The sequence below is a fragment of the Vanessa cardui genome, chromosome 20 (genome assembly GCF_905220365.1).
Source record: "Vanessa cardui chromosome 20, ilVanCard2.1, whole genome shotgun sequence".
In the NCBI taxonomy this organism is placed as follows: domain Eukaryota; kingdom Metazoa; phylum Arthropoda; class Insecta; order Lepidoptera; family Nymphalidae; genus Vanessa; species Vanessa cardui.
Genome location: NC_061142.1, coordinates 8,395,061 through 8,413,082, shown reverse-complemented (window position 1 = coordinate 8,413,082; position 18,022 = coordinate 8,395,061). Strand labels below are relative to the sequence as shown.

General features: G+C 34.2%; 1 protein-coding gene across 1 annotated transcript in view; it reads left to right on the top strand.

Moving 5' to 3' along the window:
* LOC124538251 (neuroendocrine convertase 2) overlaps window positions 1–18,022 on the top strand; it is a 107,888-nt gene that overhangs the window by 41,810 nt on the left and 48,056 nt on the right. Inside the window, exons 2-4 of the mRNA XM_047115241.1 lie at window positions 5,895–5,999; window positions 11,244–11,478; window positions 13,046–13,083. Of these exons, the coding sequence (XP_046971197.1) occupies window positions 5,895–5,999; window positions 11,244–11,478; window positions 13,046–13,083 (378 nt within the window). The remainder of the gene's footprint in view (window positions 1–5,894; window positions 6,000–11,243; window positions 11,479–13,045; window positions 13,084–18,022) is intronic.

Below are 18,022 nucleotides of genomic sequence, written 5' to 3'. Positions count from 1 at the left end.
AAAATAGAAGTGTTTACACTTTCTTATTGATTTTCGAAAATCTACCACCGGTTCGGAATGTAATACCTCAGACCTGAGAAAAACCGGCGAAAGAAACACAGCGAGATTTTTTTTTTTTATAATGTCAATTTACAGTAATAAACATATTCTTGTTATTTGAAACAGCCTGGAGGCGATCATTCCCGAGGTGAGCAGTCAACTAGAAAGTCATTAGTGCTGTAATATCCTTTAGCACACAAACGCTCTTTAACGATTCTTTTGAATTTTATAATTGAATATTGTTGAACGTTTTCTGGGATCATTCATAATCTTGTGAACTTTACTTTTTATTTCCGGCATAATAACTTTCTAGAACTTAGAAAATTAGGTAGAGACCCCTACGGGAATAAGGTAGGGATAGTTCCTGTGGTGTCAAGATGTATGAGCAGAAATCTAACCTAACCTAATCTAATCTAACCACACTAAAATAGATTATTATTTTTGGTTGGATTTAGGGCTTAGTGTAAACTCTAGTTTGGTTGGTACCTACTTATCATTCTACCGCCAAAAATCATAACATTATAACATAGTATTGTTTTTTTTTTATTTGAATGGTAAGTGTACCAGGGTAACTATATACACATGATACATAATATGTTATATCGCTAGATTGTTGATATGAAAACTGGTTGATTTTCTCATTATCCCAATATCACTGGACTGTAATGACCATTTACATAACCGACCGAGTCTGCCAAGATTGCCATCTACCTAATTATTCGAAAAGGCAGATAAAGTTTTAGCAAGTTATCGACTTCGAGAAATGGATAAAATAATCCTTTACATACCAATGAATAAATTTAAAACTCATTATTCTGTTCAAATTTACAGAAATCTTGGAGTTAGTATTCGTAATTTTTCTTATCTTTTATTGTACATTAAATATTGAAAATATGAATATGATTCATGAAAAAGAGTAACTTCTGAGTTTCAATTGGGTTAAATTCGACATACATTCTGTACTACTAGGTTTTCGTCTTATAATATGACGATTAGTGCTTTCTTTTGGATTTGATTATGAACCGTGACTGTATGACTATATGTAAGAAAGATCAATTTCAAGCATCACAGGCTCAAATGTTTGTTAATCCTTTGATATCTCTTGGGACAAGACATTTTGCTATAAAAACTGTGCTAGCGGGAGTCGTAAGTGCACTGTATGTTTCGAGTACACAGATTTACCAACAATTTTATGTCAACGGGATAATAACTTTTAAGTATTTATATAGGGAGTGATATGGTGATACAAGGTACAAACGGCCATATCATTGGATGCGTTTACATAGAAAATTATTTTTTTCACAGTTCCAAGATATTGCAGATCTGATATACGCTATGAATTTAAACTCGATACTTCCAAGTGCCATTTAGAAAAATAATCTTGACAATCATATATTGATGTTTTGATAAATTTACGATTTTCTGATTTTTGCCATACCTGATTGCTCCTATCATTTGATTACAAAGCCAAAGAGGTTTAATTTTTTAACCTAAAGAGACAGGACTCAGTATTTGGTAATAAGCAAAGGAGTCTTGACGGACATACATAAAGATGGGAAGAAAGTGAAGTTATCTAAGGGTTTTTTCTCCTTTAAATGTACGGAAGATAAATAAATGAGGAAAATAAGTAGGTACTTTGACATTACTAATATTCAATGACACTAAACAATACGTATTATTACAAACCTGTTCCTTTTTTATAAAGGTTATTTCTATTTCTATGATGATATTATAATTGCATACGTCACAATGCACAAACGTGGGGGTGAGCTCTTCTCTCCATATGTACAATACACGACAGTTTCGTAACATAAAATAATTGTAGATTTTTTCAGACATAACTACGTCAAAATAGATGAATAAAATTCCTTGAAAATACCGATACGTAACATATTCTACGGATATTCTGTAGCATGTTAACATTTCCCTCTAAAAATAATTGCCATTAAAAACATGTTCGGATATATTTGAGGATATTTGTTTTTATATCCTCAAAACACATTCGGAAAAACCCGAATTGTACTGATGCGTAACTGAAGCATAATTAAGATAAAAATATCTAAAGTAATCTAAACAAACAGATACAACAACTCGGTACCAAAAAATAAACATTTAAAAAAATATGTTTACGAAAATCTCTTCGAATAAAATCCCAATTACGTTAGTATCAATTAGTCTTAATTATTTATTGACGCACAAATCCTTGTTAGAGCCTTAAGCAATCATTTCGTATTCATCTCGTGCAAAATATTCGTCAAAACAACATTTTCGCTAAGCCTTTACGATTGTGTTCGTTGCTATAAAAGTAACAGCCTCTTAGACCTTAATGCTTGGTGATAAAGTTCGTTTTCATTTGTCTGTCGCTATGAGAATTGTTTGCTTCTAATAAATAGGAGTGAATAGCGGAAGTACATGTTTTATACTGAAACACGATTGAAGCCTCTAAAGATGTGAGGCTCTCTGCCTACGTTATCTTTGTTTTATAGCTGTCTGTTTACGATCGTATGTAGCTTTTATTGATATTTACTTGGTTTTACAAGAAAAAACAAGACCTATTTTATTGGTTGATTCGGTATTTTTCCACAGTTCAAGCCAATTATTTTTTGTTATTGTTAATTTTCAAAGCTAATACAATTACTTACGTAGTGTTTATTCGGGTCTCAGGCGTCTATGTATTTATACTTTACTAGTCGCTCGCGTTTTAGGGGTTATTTGACATGTGTTAGGCAAAAAAGTAGCCTATGTCAGCCTTGGAGTTCAAATTTGCTTTATACTAAATTTCATCAAGATTGGTCCATTGGTTTATTAGTGAAAGAGCGATAGGCATACAGACAGACAATGTTACTTTTAAATTTATAGTATTAGTATAGATTGACTGAGATTGAGAGGAGATTATTGTAGCGAAGGATAAATTGTATTTAAAAAATTAAATGACCTAAAGACTTTAAAATAAAAAAAATTGAAATATCAATAAATAAAAATCAAAATAGCGCTCTGAAAGAGTGTTCTTGCATTTCTTTGTTTTGTATAAGGCTTCCGATTGCATTAAGCGTGTCATGGTATTTACGTGAGATACGTGAAGATTTTATTCATCACCGTAATTTTTTTTTATCGCTAGACTATAATCTGTCTTGCGAGATTTTAATCTATGAAAAAATATCAACGTTAAATTATTTGTTCATTATAATCTATCGAAACGAGATGCTAACCTAACATTACTACAAGATAATAAGCTAATAAAATTCGATATGTTTTATTATAATTTCAATAACTTTTCACAATTTTTATTGCTAATAAGCTAAAGTATGAACATTATGGTTTCTGTATTTTGTAACTAGATACTTATTTTAACTAAGTAAGTTTCCTGAACACTCGTGAAGTCAAGACTTCTTATTGTATTTCATATTAAACTACATTGAAGAAGATACTTGCAGGTAAATATTTTAAAGTTTCATCTTATTAACATACTTAACAGACGCAAGCAAAGTTTCTCGCGCTAGTTTTAAGTTTCTAAGGAAATAAACTTAGTTCTTTGTTTGTTCTACTTGTTCTGAAACTTATCGAAATGTTTAAGTTGGAAAATCATGATGTTCATGAGTTTTATTTTCTTAGCGACATCGTCGTTTACGTCCTTTGAACTTTGTAAAGAAACAAATGTTTCATGATGATTATGAAGGTGTATGATTATATCACTTATGCATACTTATATGTACGTTAAGTTGGTAGTTAGTATCACACACACAAATTATCAAATTATATCAATTCATCAGCTCGATCTTCGGCACTTCTCATCCACGTGATTTATATTGCTAAACATATCTAAACATATATATATATCAAGGTCATATTTGAAAGAATTACTTTTTGATGATCCTATTGGAGCAGAGATGGCCCAGTGGTTAGAATGCGTGAATTTTAACCGATGATTGCGGGTTCAAACCCAGACAAGCACCTCTGATTCATGTGCTTAATTTGTGTTTATAATTCATCTCGTGCTCAGCGGTGAAGGAAAACATCGTGAGGAAACCTGTATGTGACAAATTTCATAGAAATTCTGCCACATGTGTATTCCACCAACCCGCATTGGAACATTGTGCTGGAATATGCTACAAAAACCTTCTCCTTAAAGGGAGAGGAGGTCTTTAGCCCAGCAGTGACAATTTACAGGCTGTTGTTGATGTTGTGGTTGTTGATCCTAATTGTGTTTAAACGGTATATTTAACATAAAATTCAGGAAGGGTTTTGATGCCCAAGAAATATTAAACAAAGATAAACATCCCGGCAATAATCATTATCGGTTAATAAAAATATTTGTCAAGAGTGGGGAGTGTCAAGCCGGTTACATAGTCGAATACATAAATAATTGTCAATTTATAGTTTTAATACAGTGGTGTAGCTATCGTAAGGTCAGGAGGTGCAGTGTACCAGGGCCCCGAAGTTCAGGGGGCCCTCAAAACTAAACCCTAAGCCTAGTAGCTAGAAAATCACGATCCTGCGCAAAAGATTTCTTATTTAGTATCTATAATTTTAGAGGGTAATTATTAGTTAAAGAGGGATGGGAAATACTCTCTCTTTGAGGGCCCGATTGTTTTTCTATGCACTGGGGCCCTTCCTCACCTAGCTAGACAACTGTTTTAATGTAATGTAACCTGTTATTTGTATGAATGATTATAGTTTGAAAGGAATAATATACTTAAAGTTATTTGTCCTTTTTCGTAAGATCCACACATAATTTAATATGAATTCCTGAGGCTTTTTCTTGTGAGGATTTACGTAAATAATGTTTGTTTCATTCGATTATGTTATACGTGTAAACAATTGGCTTTCCGACTACGGAATGTATTATTTACATATAATTGAAATGTTTAACGTTAATAAAACCACGAAAACAAATATCAACGTAGTTTGAGGATTATTTGTGTACATTTCGTATCGGCTATTTTGTTATTCACAAATTGCTTGTATACGGAAAATATATTTATATGAATAAGGTGTGAAACGCTATGTAAATAAACGTTTATTGCATTTTATTAAAACCTTTTTTGATTATCATTTCCTATGTATAAAATAACATTAAAAATATATACTATTTTAAAGCTGTAGTATTATTTCTATTATAACTATTTATATAGTTATTATTTGATTTAGCGCTAAGATTTGACAAAATATTACATCAGGGAGGTTTGTTAGGGAAGTTTGTAAATGCTATAAAACCATGCTGAGACTCTCGGGAGTATAGCTAGTATTTATAAAAGTAAAAGCTAATATTTATGTATAATATTAAAACGCATCGTAATAGTTGTGACGGATACTTAGGCAAGGTTTCAATTGATCATTATGTATCATAAAGGTCACTCTATAGTTCTGTATTCAATTATCTTCTCTCCCGGCCTTTGACGTCCACTAGAGATGAAATTCTTTAGCTACTTAGTATTTTTGATCTGTATTCTTATTTGATTATATAATGTTTTAAACTCTGGACAATTTAATGAAAAACGAAATAATGTTCCGTAATTGTTCAATTTTAGTAACTGTCATTATTATCAATGGAAACTAAGCCGTTGAAAGTATTACTGTATAATATTATGTTTCCCTAAAAAATAACTATACACTGAAGATGCGGTATGCGTTTTTTGTATAATTTAATAAATCGGTTACATTTTAATATATCCTCCACCTCCTGCTCGTATCACAATTTATTTGTGGTCGGCCCAGCATGTCTTCTTAAATACTTCCCTATCTGACGTCGTCTCCTTATCATCTTTACATATACATCTCTATCTTTATATAATATCTTGTTAATATCAAAAAAGCTATATGTCATTAATTAATTAATAATTGTATTTTTGTTACAGGTTCTCGGCTCTGACACAGAATGGCACTTTGCTCACCGTGGTCTGCCTCAAGCGCGCCCGCGCAGGTCTATTGCACATACTCGTCTGCTGAAACGTCATCCATTAGTAAGTTAAATGACAACATAATGGCATACTGACTATATATATATCTACTGTTGTTATTGTTTAGTACTAATACATAGTTATCCCCTGTATTGGAATTTATTAATTGTAATAATTGGCAATCCCATCATGTTGTGCATGCACCCTAAGGATGCATCCCTATGTATCCATATGTTTATAATCTGTCCGATACTATTAATAGTATCGAATAATAATAATAATAATAAATACTATTAATAGTATCGAACAGATTATAAACAATAATGTTTAAGAAATATTCTCTATGTGATTGTAACTTGTTGTGATTGCCTTAATAAATAAATAAAAATAAACATATATTTTATATATTATATATTAATAACATTAAACGCTTAAATATATACAAATATGAACTGATTCTTGTTACTGTATAAATCTTGACCACGTGGAATGGTGGCAAGAATGCTAGAAGCATTTCCCTATTGAATCGCAATTCCGATCCTCTGAGAAAAAATATAATAATGGTATAGTTAGTTAGAATAGTATAATAAAAGGCCTCTCAACTAACATACAGGTCTTCAAACGCAAAAATTTGTATAGAAAGGTATGAAATAAATTCCATAAATTCCTAGGATACTGTTATTAGATACCTGCCTATCTACTACCCTATATTGGTATCTGCAATTATCATTTACGTGTATGAATTGATATTTCTAAATATGATTACGAGCTTTATTTGAAAAAAATGCGTTTTGAATGCGCATTTCTAATTTTCTATCTCTCATATGTCACTCTATTCGGTAGAGTGTTATTATTTGAGTGAGTTTTAGGCCATTCTTTTTATATATTTTGAATACATTTCAAAGTACAATATTTAGAAACAAAGATACTTCTCCTTAAGTGTACACTCCCATTTTGCTAACTTAGAAAGTTTTATATATTAATCATACTACAGTGTCACTATTAGACGTTATTAAGACGGTGTTGTATTATTTCAAAAGCATACATTCAGTAGATAAGCCTTTTTACAGATGCTGTTCAATCATATGCGAAACTTTAAAGTATAATATTATTATCGCTTAATAAATCATTTCTTTCAAATCATTAAATTTTTAACAGACGTTGTTACATAGAAATATTATAAAAAAAGTTCGCCAATTATTTTTTAATATCTCTGAAACGTGTTAGCAAAATTTCCTTATAACCTTAAGTAGTTAAGACGTGAAAGCATAACAAGCAAACAAATAGACAAGTTCGCTGTCTCATTGATAATATAATTTAACTTTTGTGCTAAAAAAATTTAAATCTCATTTCACGAAAAATGTTAATAAATAAGACAATTTATTCAATTCAAAGTTATATTAATGTTCAAACATTTTGGTTTAGTAATTGATTATTTTCAGACGACATATTAATTTCATTGTGTTTTATTGACATGAATACTAATTAAATTTAAAGGAAAAAATAACTACTAATTTTTCTTGCTGATTCTTCTGGGTAGAAGACGAGCATATGGGCCACCTGATGGTAAGTGGTTACCATCGCCCATAGACAATGAAGCCGTAAGAAATATTAACTATTCCTTCCATCGTCAATGTGCCACCAACTTTGGGAACCTTTAATTTATATTTTTATATATTTAAGCACTTAATGTTATTTATTCTTATGTTTTAATGCCTCATAAAATACAATGTATGTATAGATCTATAGGCTAAAGGAAAAACTATCTCTTAAACAATTACTTTGTGTTTAATAGAAGATACAACAATGATCTGAACATTGCATATCATGTGATCGTTTCTCATACCATTTACATTCTTATGCATTAAGATAAAAAGGCTATTTTCCTATAAAAGATTGGATATAGAGGTAAATGTTTGCAAAGTTTAAGCGGATTAGAAACACATTATGGGATTAATTTTTTATTTTTAAACTTTACTCTGTTCAAGGCGGATGTAATCCATTTTCTACTTGATCTATTTCAACTCTCATTATGCTGTAACATATTACGCAATCATATGTTCGAGAGTGTATATATTCTATGTTTTAATATATACTAATATTATAAATGTGAAAGTCTGTCTGAGTGTCTGCTGCTCTTTCAAGGTCCAACCACTTAACCAAATCTGGTAAAATTTGCTATAAAGCAAGATTGAATTCCCCTGAACTCTTGACACCTGACGATGAAACCCAAAAACTGGTTTTATTTAAATTTAATATAACTTTAATATGTCTTAAGTAACTTTTATTAATCTTGTTTATTGGTATTATTCTATAAGATTTAAAATTGTAGTTAAATATCTACGTAAACCAATGATATTCTAATAAACAGATATGTTATACCCATACTCAGGCCCGCCGCTAGCTGTTTTGTCGCCCGCGTGCAATACCTATTATGCCGCCCTTTTTTTCGCTGCAAAAACGCATACCACTTTTCCACCACATGAGGTGGGAGTGAGACAAGGGGACGTTATTTCCCCCAAATTGTTCACTAATGCAATGGAGGATATGTTCAAGATGCTGAACTGGAAAGGACGTGGCATTAACATCAATGGCGAATACATCTCTCACTTGAGATTAGCAGACGACATCGTCATTAAGGCAGAAACGCTGACCTACAACAGATGCTGAACGATCTGGCTGATTCTTCTGTGCACATCGGGCTACGAATGAACTTGGATAAATGAAAACCAAGTCATGTTCAATGAACATGTTCTACCGGAACCGATTGCGATACACGGTACCGTCCTCGAAATTGTTCAAAAATATGTCTACCTTGGGCAGACTTTGCGATTAGGTAGAAACAACCTTGAGGACGAGGTAAATAGAAAAATTCAGCTAGGTTGGGTAGCGTTTGGAAAATTACGTCGAATCTTTACATCATCGATCCCACAGTGCCTTAAGACGAAAGTCTTCAACCAGTGCGTCCTACCCGTCATGACATACGGAGCCGAAACGTGGACACTCACGGCAAGGCTGGTCCACCAGTTTAAAGTCGCTCAGCGTGCTATGGAAAGGGCTGTGCTCGGCGTTTCTGTGTGGGATCGCATCAGAAATGAGGCGATCCGCCAGAGAACCAAAGTCATCGACATAGCCCACCGGCTTAGTAAGCTGAAGTGGCAGTGGGCTGGCCATGTTTGTCGCAGAACCGACGACCGTTGGGGAAAACGTGTTCTAGAGTCGAGACCGCGTCTCGGCAAACATAGTGTAGGACGTCCTCGGGCACGGTGGAGTGACGACTTACGCAAGACGGCTGGCAGGAGCTGGATGCGAGTAGCCCAAGAACGATCTCAGTGGCGTGCAATTGGAGAGGCCTATGTCCAGCAGTGGACGGAAATGGGCTAATAGATTGGATTAGATTTATTGATTTACAACAAATAAAACAATACCAAATACCAATAACAATAAGGTGTTTAAGGTCCTCCTACGTTGGCATTAATGAACTTCAAGCTGAGTTGGACAAAATGTTGCCCGAAGCTCCATCTACCATCCAGGATGAGGCCCTGATCTCTCATATGTGTCTGCGCCTTAACTACCGTCCTTTGGAGGGCGGTAGACGCCCCTAGAGGAAACCTCAGCGAAGACCGTGGATTAGGAGGGCCTCCGTTTTAGTTAGAGAAACCTTCAAGACCAGTATCTCGATTCGATCCACCGTAAGCGACACTCCGACCATAGGGCCGCCATCTGAAAGGTTCGCCCCGTCACCGTGATGAGGGCGTCGTCTGCATAGGACAATACACCCATCCCGGGCAAGGTCGGTGCCCGCAGGAGCCAGTCAAAACCAACTTCAGACGCCGGACAAGTCGTCCATCACCCCCTCCCAAAGGATCACCTGATCCTGGAGGTATGCCCCAACGGCCTTCTGATATAGGAAGGCAACTCGTGATATCGAAGTGCATCCCCAATGGTCTTGAAAGGACGACGGCGAGCTTGAAGTCCAGCGAATATCTTCTGATGTTAAGTAAAAATATAAATATAAAGCGCCAAAGTGTATAAATGTAAAATATAAAAAAGGCATGGGCAGCTATGAGCCCGAGGATGTTGTAAATTAAATTTAAAAAAAAAGAAAGGAAGACTACTAAAGTCGTTCGCCACGTCCGGTGATACCATTAGGACTACGTTCCCTTGGACTACCGCCTCCAATGTCCGGGTCTTCAGGGTGTTTTAGGGCATCGATGGTTGAGTGTCCCGCACTGTTTCCCGGAAATACCTCTCCGACCAGTCGGAGGAGATCTGGCGGTAGTTATTCCGTATCAGGGGCGCCGTGTATCCGGAGCTTCCCTCGCAAACCACGATAGGGGTTGGCCCTTTGTTTACTTAACGCCTTTCCTAACTCCTTTTTCAACTGGCGATGTGCGGCCCACAGCTGTACCTCTAAGTTGCGACTGCAACAGCGAACCCGTCAAACCGGGCGCGGAGGGCATAGCTCTGCTATTTCGAGCGGCCACCAATATACCTTACGGCGCGATACCCTCCAAGCCGCCCTACGACAACGCCCTACTACAAGTAACGGATACCCAATTGATAAGGAAGCTTAAAGGGGATTCTCCTAACTTCGACAGTACTTTATTCATAGGACAACAGACGATAGACTTTTAACTTTACTTAGTGCGATATTTTTCGATGCATTGAATATTTGAAGGATTTGTGGGAATTATAATTATGACTTGAATTAGGTACGTGATGTATTGCTCAATTTGCCGCCCCCTGGACGTGCCGCCCGCGTGCGGTGCACGCTCTGCACACCCGCTTACGGCGGCCCTGCCCATACTAAACAACAGAAAAAAGTGTGCCGCGCCGGGGACCGTTTATTTTACATTTCGTTACAAGTAAAAAAGATAGCTTAATAAAAACAATAAGTAAAAGGTATAACTAGATGTTTTAATTACGCAAAACGTATTACTACGTAATTATGATGTATTATAACGTATTACTACGTAAAACGACTAAAGGCAAACGTCCCAATTATGACGTTTTCTACTCTTCACTTTTTGCGCGTTAATATACACATATCTGTTAACTAGAACATCATTGACGTAAACAATTTGTTTAATCTATCACTTTCTCAGTTTTGGGAGTATTAAAGAAAATACTAATTTTAAATGGATTCTATAGAACGATATCTGCAGGACATGAGACCTGGAGTTGTATATGCTATTTATGGTAGTAAATAATAGCCTTAAAGAGAATCCACATCACCTCTATCTTTATTTTCTGATGGCTATGTCTGTTTTATATATCCTTTACTAACAAGTATTTAATTTTTAGGTTCACACAGCGGTCCAACAGACAGGTTTCAAGCGTGTTAAGCGAGGTTTCCGACCTCTTCGCTTGCCGGAAACCGTGCCAGCCGCTGAGCCACGTGACCCCTATTTCCCTCTGCAATGGTACTTGAAGAATACCGGTCAGAACGGAGGAAAGCCTAAGCTGGATTTGAATGTTGAAGCGGCCTGGGCTCAAGGGTACACTGGGGTTAATGTGACCACCGCGATTATGGATGATGGTAAGATTTTAAGTATGTTATTCTCTAAAATCTCCTACTGCTGAGCTAAATCGTCTTCTTCTTTTGAGGAGTAGATTTGAACCCTGCTATTTCAATGCGCCTCAACTTTTTATATTTATACTTTTACTGACATTTCTTTAACTCAACTCATACGTTGATATAAAAACAATCTCTCACAAAAGGTCCAATTTCGTACATTCAAACTTGCTTGTTTAGAAAGTTTTTCAATAACCTAAGATATTCCAATGCCACAATATCCTAGATTCGAACTTTTAGATATCGATTTCGATTTGACAGTTTCTTTATAGTTTTATTATTGTACTGTTACCGTTATTTAAGTTACAGTAAAGTCAATCTTTCCCCTTGTGGGGATGTGTTGCTAGACACTTTCATTTGTCTCTTAAGAATTCACCCCGAGAGCATACATTTTTTATTACATGGCTCCCTTCACTGTGCAATCGTGAGGAAACATGCATGTGTATTCAACTCGCATGCATGCATGGAGCAGCGTGATGGAATCAGCACTAGCTCAACAGTGGAATTTTATTTACCATTAATGGTGAAATAAATTCCACAAGACATTTGATATTTAAGAACTATTTTTAAGATTTATACTACTAGTTTATGTATGTAATATGGTAGGAATAATAAATATGATGTTTACGATTGAAAATGTCAAACTTTCAATCTTATACTTGACATGGGTTGCGCCTTGTAAGTCTAGGTCGTCCGGCGTCCTTTGTTGTATCTCTCAATTTATCGGCTTTGGTGAACAGACTATTGCTTAAGTTAGTTTTTCGTCCACAATAAATAGTTCTGTAAATTGTAGATATAATAACTGGAACTAAGGTATCCTCTTTAGTAACTTATTTAACGACCTCCATGGTCGAGTGGTGTGTACACCGGTTTTCATGGGTACTCCACTCTGAGGTCCCGGGTTCGATTCCCGGCCGAGTCGATATAGATTACCATTAATTTTCTATGTTGTCTTGGGTCTGGGTGGTTGTGGTACCGTCGTTACTTCTGATTTCCATAAATTGGATCAGAGTAATGTATGTGATGTCAAAAAAAAAGTGTTATTAAAAAACTTGCTATTTACTAGTTGTGATATAACCATAGAACTATAATAACTATAGTTTCAATGAATAGGCTATCGAAAGAGTTAAGATTATTTAATTTTTTTTTGGTTCATTATTTCATAGACGCGGGTCAAACAAACAATGAAACTCTTATTTAGGTTCAAATGTACTAATTGTATCCGTTAATCATTCCCTTTTTCTATTTTCTTCAACAGCCATTAAGGCTTTACTTATAAGCGGTTTCTTCGTCTATAATTTATTTCTCCCTTTCTGACATGACTGTTTACCCATTTGAAAGAAAAAGATACCTTTTCTTAATTAAGCATCGACTAAACTAACATTATATAAACGTTATTTTTGAAAATATCCAAGCTAACTAAATTTAATATCGGAAAAAAATACATTTTTTAATTTTTCGATAAAATAGTTGTCAGTGGAGATAATTGTTAATTTGATTTTTTTTACTAATTTTATTTTTTAATTCACAGGAGTCGACTACATGCATCCAGATCTGAAATACAATTATGTAAGTTCTAATTTCAAATTTAACATTTTTTTTATAAATATATTTCGAATTATAAAACATGTGAATGAATACAAGGAGTATTGTGATAGGATAAATTGACTGCCAAAAACGGCATAGAATAAAAATCCCTCAGCTCTGAAAAAAAAGAAAAATCATTTGATTAAATATATTTTTAATTAAGTCTGACGGTGTGTACGAACAATACAAGCTAAAAAGTAATTCTGATTCTCCGAGTGAACAAAGAAATAGCACTCTTTTCATCAGCAAGGAGATGAGGTGTTAATTGTTATTTTAATCGAGGTAAAAAACTTTTTCGAGGGGCCTCTTTTGTACAGGGAGTTTGAATCGAGAATGGTACGTTCTTGTGATTATTATAAGATCATTTTTTCGTGTCCATAAATTGGGTAAGAATATTTTTTTTAATATAAGATGTTTAGAACCTTAGTTATCAATGTATTATTACGTGTACAGAAAACTTCGTGCCCTTTTTTAACAATATTAAGTGTGATATATGACGCTGATAGATTTAAATACAGAAATATGTCAGAAAGTAAAAAAATGAAATGACATTTTTTTTTCTTTGCTAGCTGTCTACGCTGGTTGATTGCGAAATATTCTGCCAATGACATGTTTGACACGTCGTTTATTTACGTTCACATTCATTTTCATTAATAAACATTTATTTATAACAAAAGAATGCTAGCAGTATTTCCTTATTGAATTGCAATTACGATTATCTGGACGAGAAACAAATTCAGAGTAAAAGGGATAAGATGAGATATTATACACAGTTTTTGTCTTTTTATTGATGGCTATGATTGAGGTGATCGATCATCATTCAGATCCATCTCTCCATTCACTCAGTTGCTTAACAATTATAATATGTTCGAATCCATAATTGACAGTGCAATGTCAGTGTTGCCAGTAAAATTATTTCATGTATTGTGCAGATTCTAAAATTAGGGTTAATCACATTTAAATTATTTCGCCTATTTGCAAGTCTACAATGTAACCGCATTGTCGATCCAAATGAATACACTGTAAAGTTTTTGCTGCTGAATTATTATTAAAAAAATATTACATTAAAAACATATATTATAGTGAACAATATATTTGATCCTCTATTTTAATATATATAATTCTTTACAAGAAATATTCTTTATTGATATACATAGATAAATCTATGATTAAATCCGGTTATCATTATGACTTATAATGTGTCAGATTTGAGACAGTATTATATTGGATACATATTTAATATCGCCATAATGATATAATATTGTATTAAATATTACACGAATACACGAAGGTACTGAAATATTTTAGGACTGACCTTCTCAAATTATGTTACGCCTTCCGTACCTTATAATACCTTATATACCTTTCCATATGGTGTACGGCGACCCTTTCATGAGCCCGAGTCGCCTTCTGATAGAGATCGCGAATGAAACGAAATCAATTCAAAAGATATATTCAATCCACAATAATGATTCAAGCAGTAAGGTTACTACAGTACAGTAGTAACCTGTTATAATATATTTCCTTTACATAGTATAAAACAAAGAAGAAGATGTTGAAGAATTTTTAACGCGTACTATATATAGTGCATTATTTGACTTATCCCGTAGGGTACAGCCAGCGTTAGCAAGCGCAAAAATGTGTTTATTTACAACATTACTTTAGAAACCTGTAAAAACAGTATCTACTATGCTGTGCATGTATTAAATATAGTTATATAGCTTCCTCTTGAACCACTCTATCTATTGAATAATCATTATCATAAAATCGTTGTGTAATTTTAAACATATAAACATACATAGGGACAGAGATCGGGAAGCGACTTTGTTTTATACTATGTAATGATTAAGTATCAACATTGCAAATGCACGAAAACGGGCGACTCGGTAGTATAGGAAATAATTTTCTGAATATAATATATACAATGATTTATAATGTTATGAAAAGACGCCTCTATAATTTGCGTTAAATCTTGCTACTTTTCAGCTAAGACTTAAGACAGTAATTTAAAATTATAAACGAACGAAAAGAAAACCCCACTTAGTGTTGTTTTTGTATAAGATGTTTGTTTTTAAAAATCCTTGTAAAGAAAATAATAAGGCGTTGTTTAAATTTTAGCTAAATGTTTATGAAGATATTGAAATTCAGTTTTTAGTGAGTTACACACAACCAATTTGAAATCTTGATAAAATTTTTGGGCCCAGAATCTAAATGAAATTAATGTTTTTATTATGTTTTAATATGTTATTATATTTCAGAAAAAACTTAATTGTTTGTCGAATTAATCGATAACGATCTAATATAAATTAGAATTTTAATACCAATCCTGTATGATAATTTCGATTTGCGTTTCGATTATTTGAGTTTCAATATAGTAATACCATAGATTTATATATTTATTACAAGCAAAGATAATTATTTAAATTAATAACAAAGCATATTGAAACTTGAGTGTCATATTCAAATAATGTCATATGCGGTATAATTAACTAAAGAACTTTAGACACAAATTAATCTTTGATTGTTAAATTATGACGTGAATAATGAATGATGATATGAATGAATGAATTGCCTTTACAATTGATTTTCTATTTAGAAAATACGAACTACAAATATTAAATATGTTTTACTGCTTTTTATGTATTTCTATAGAAAATAGATATAACTATATAAAATATATCGCTATTATATTTCCTAGTAACGTAAGAAATGTAAGTAAGCTTTTCATACTCAAGCGTTCTATTAATACAGATCCATCACTCTTACAGAAAAATGATATTTTGGTGAATGTATTCGGACGTGACGCTGTATTCGACGTGACGCAAGCTCTTTTATGTCTACCACAGAGTATAAACTTCCTATAAATGAAAACTATATAACATTTTGTACGAGATAGAGTTTGACACTGACATTGAGTAAAATAGAGATGCTAAGAGTAAGTAATTGATGCTTGATGCTCGATATACAATTTATTACCAGTGCGATCTGAGTAAGAAAAAAATATTTTGCAAACGAGGTTACGTTGTAAATTCACTTTACTCCAAATTTATTAGTTTTCTTAAATGTTTTTTTTTTTTTAAACCGAACTGGACCGATTATATCGATAATTATTGAAATTATAGTTTAATGATGCCTTTTGTTACAAGTTGTCTTATTTTAATATTTATTTAAATTTTAATAATGAAAAATAAAAACAATTTACCATAAATTGAAATATATACGAGTACCATAATATATAATATATAAAAAAATCCTAATAATAAATATTACGAATTGATGCTATTGTATACTACATCTAAGTGGTTATTTATAAAATAGTATTTCAATCCATGCGATGTAGTTACTGAATGAAAGTATCAATTTATTATTGAAACCTGCATCGAAGAAATGCAAGTCGTCGACGAGACTATTCCATAGAAGTGAAGTGGGCTAGATACGATATAAGCTGTCCATTCAAACGTGTCTGAAGTTGAAGGCACTTATTGCTGTGCACCTATGTATTTCAGTATCTGTTCAAGAACAGGTGTCCTACAATGCTTCTAATGATTCAGTATATTTATTTATTTTTATTATAGATTTATTAAATGATTATTTAAAATCGAATAAAATCTAAATATGCGACCTGCATTTCATATTACCAAAACCAGAGATTCTCGCTGAAGTCGAAACGTACTATGGCGATTTATACTCATCACGAGTACCTCCACCTGAGTCCCACAGTGCGGATGACCCACGAGCCAGACTGACACGCCACCTATCAGACAATCTTCCCGACATTGATTTGGGCGAGATTAGGATTGCTCTCGGACAACTTGAAAACAACAAGGCTCCTGGAGCCTTGTTGTTTCCATGATGACGGAATTACCTCGGAGCTTCTTAAAGCAGGAGGCACGCCAGTTCTGAGAGAGCTGGCTAACCTCTTCAATTCCGTCCTCCATAATGGTACTACACCGAAGACATGGAGCAGAAGTGTGGTGGTTCTGTTTTTCAAGAGGGGTGATAAAGCTCTTCTGAAGAACTACCGCCCCATTTCACTTTTAAGCCATGTTTACAAGTTGTTTTCGAGGGTAATCACGAATCGTCTTGCCCGGAAATTCGATGACTTCCAACCCGTTGAGCAGGCTGGGTTTCGAAAAGGCTTCAGTACCGTAGACCACATACACACACTTAGGCAAATAATACAGAAGACCGAGGAATATAATCAGCCTCTATGCCTAGCATTTGTGGACTACGAAAAAGCCTTCGATACCATTGAGACCTGGGCTGTTCTGGAATCCATGCAGAGGTCCCCTGTTGACTATCGGTATATCCAGGTGTTGAAGTGTTTGTACGAAGCCGCAACCACAAATTTAAGGTCGCTCAGCGAGCGATGGAACGCGAGTATGGATGCTTGGGGTTTCTCTGGGCGATAGAATTCGAAATGAGGACATTTGCCAGAGAACTAAAGTCACCGACATCGCGCGGAGAATTAGCTCGCTGAATTGGAAGTGGGCTGGTCATGTCTCCAGACGCATTGACACGTATTAGAGTGGAGACCGCGCTTAGGCAAACGTAGTGTAGGGCGCCCTGTGACAAGATGGACCGACGATTTGAAGAAGGTGGCGGGCACGGGATGGATGCGGACTGCCCAAGATCGGGATGGTTGGCGTTCTATGGGGGAGGCTTTCGTCCAGCAGTGGACGGCAAAAGGCTGAAAAAAAAAATTCATATTAATTCAAACTCCTTGGTTATGCTTACTATGTTATGCTTCATTATGTTATGCTGGCTGAACCCTATGAGATAGATACAAATGTATAATGTATATAATATATTGTACACTTTAAAACTACGCTTATCTATTTCGTAGTAATTCGAGAAGAAGGTTTTTGTGTATAATACATGAACAATTTAAGAAAGAAATACTGATAATTTTAAAAGTTTC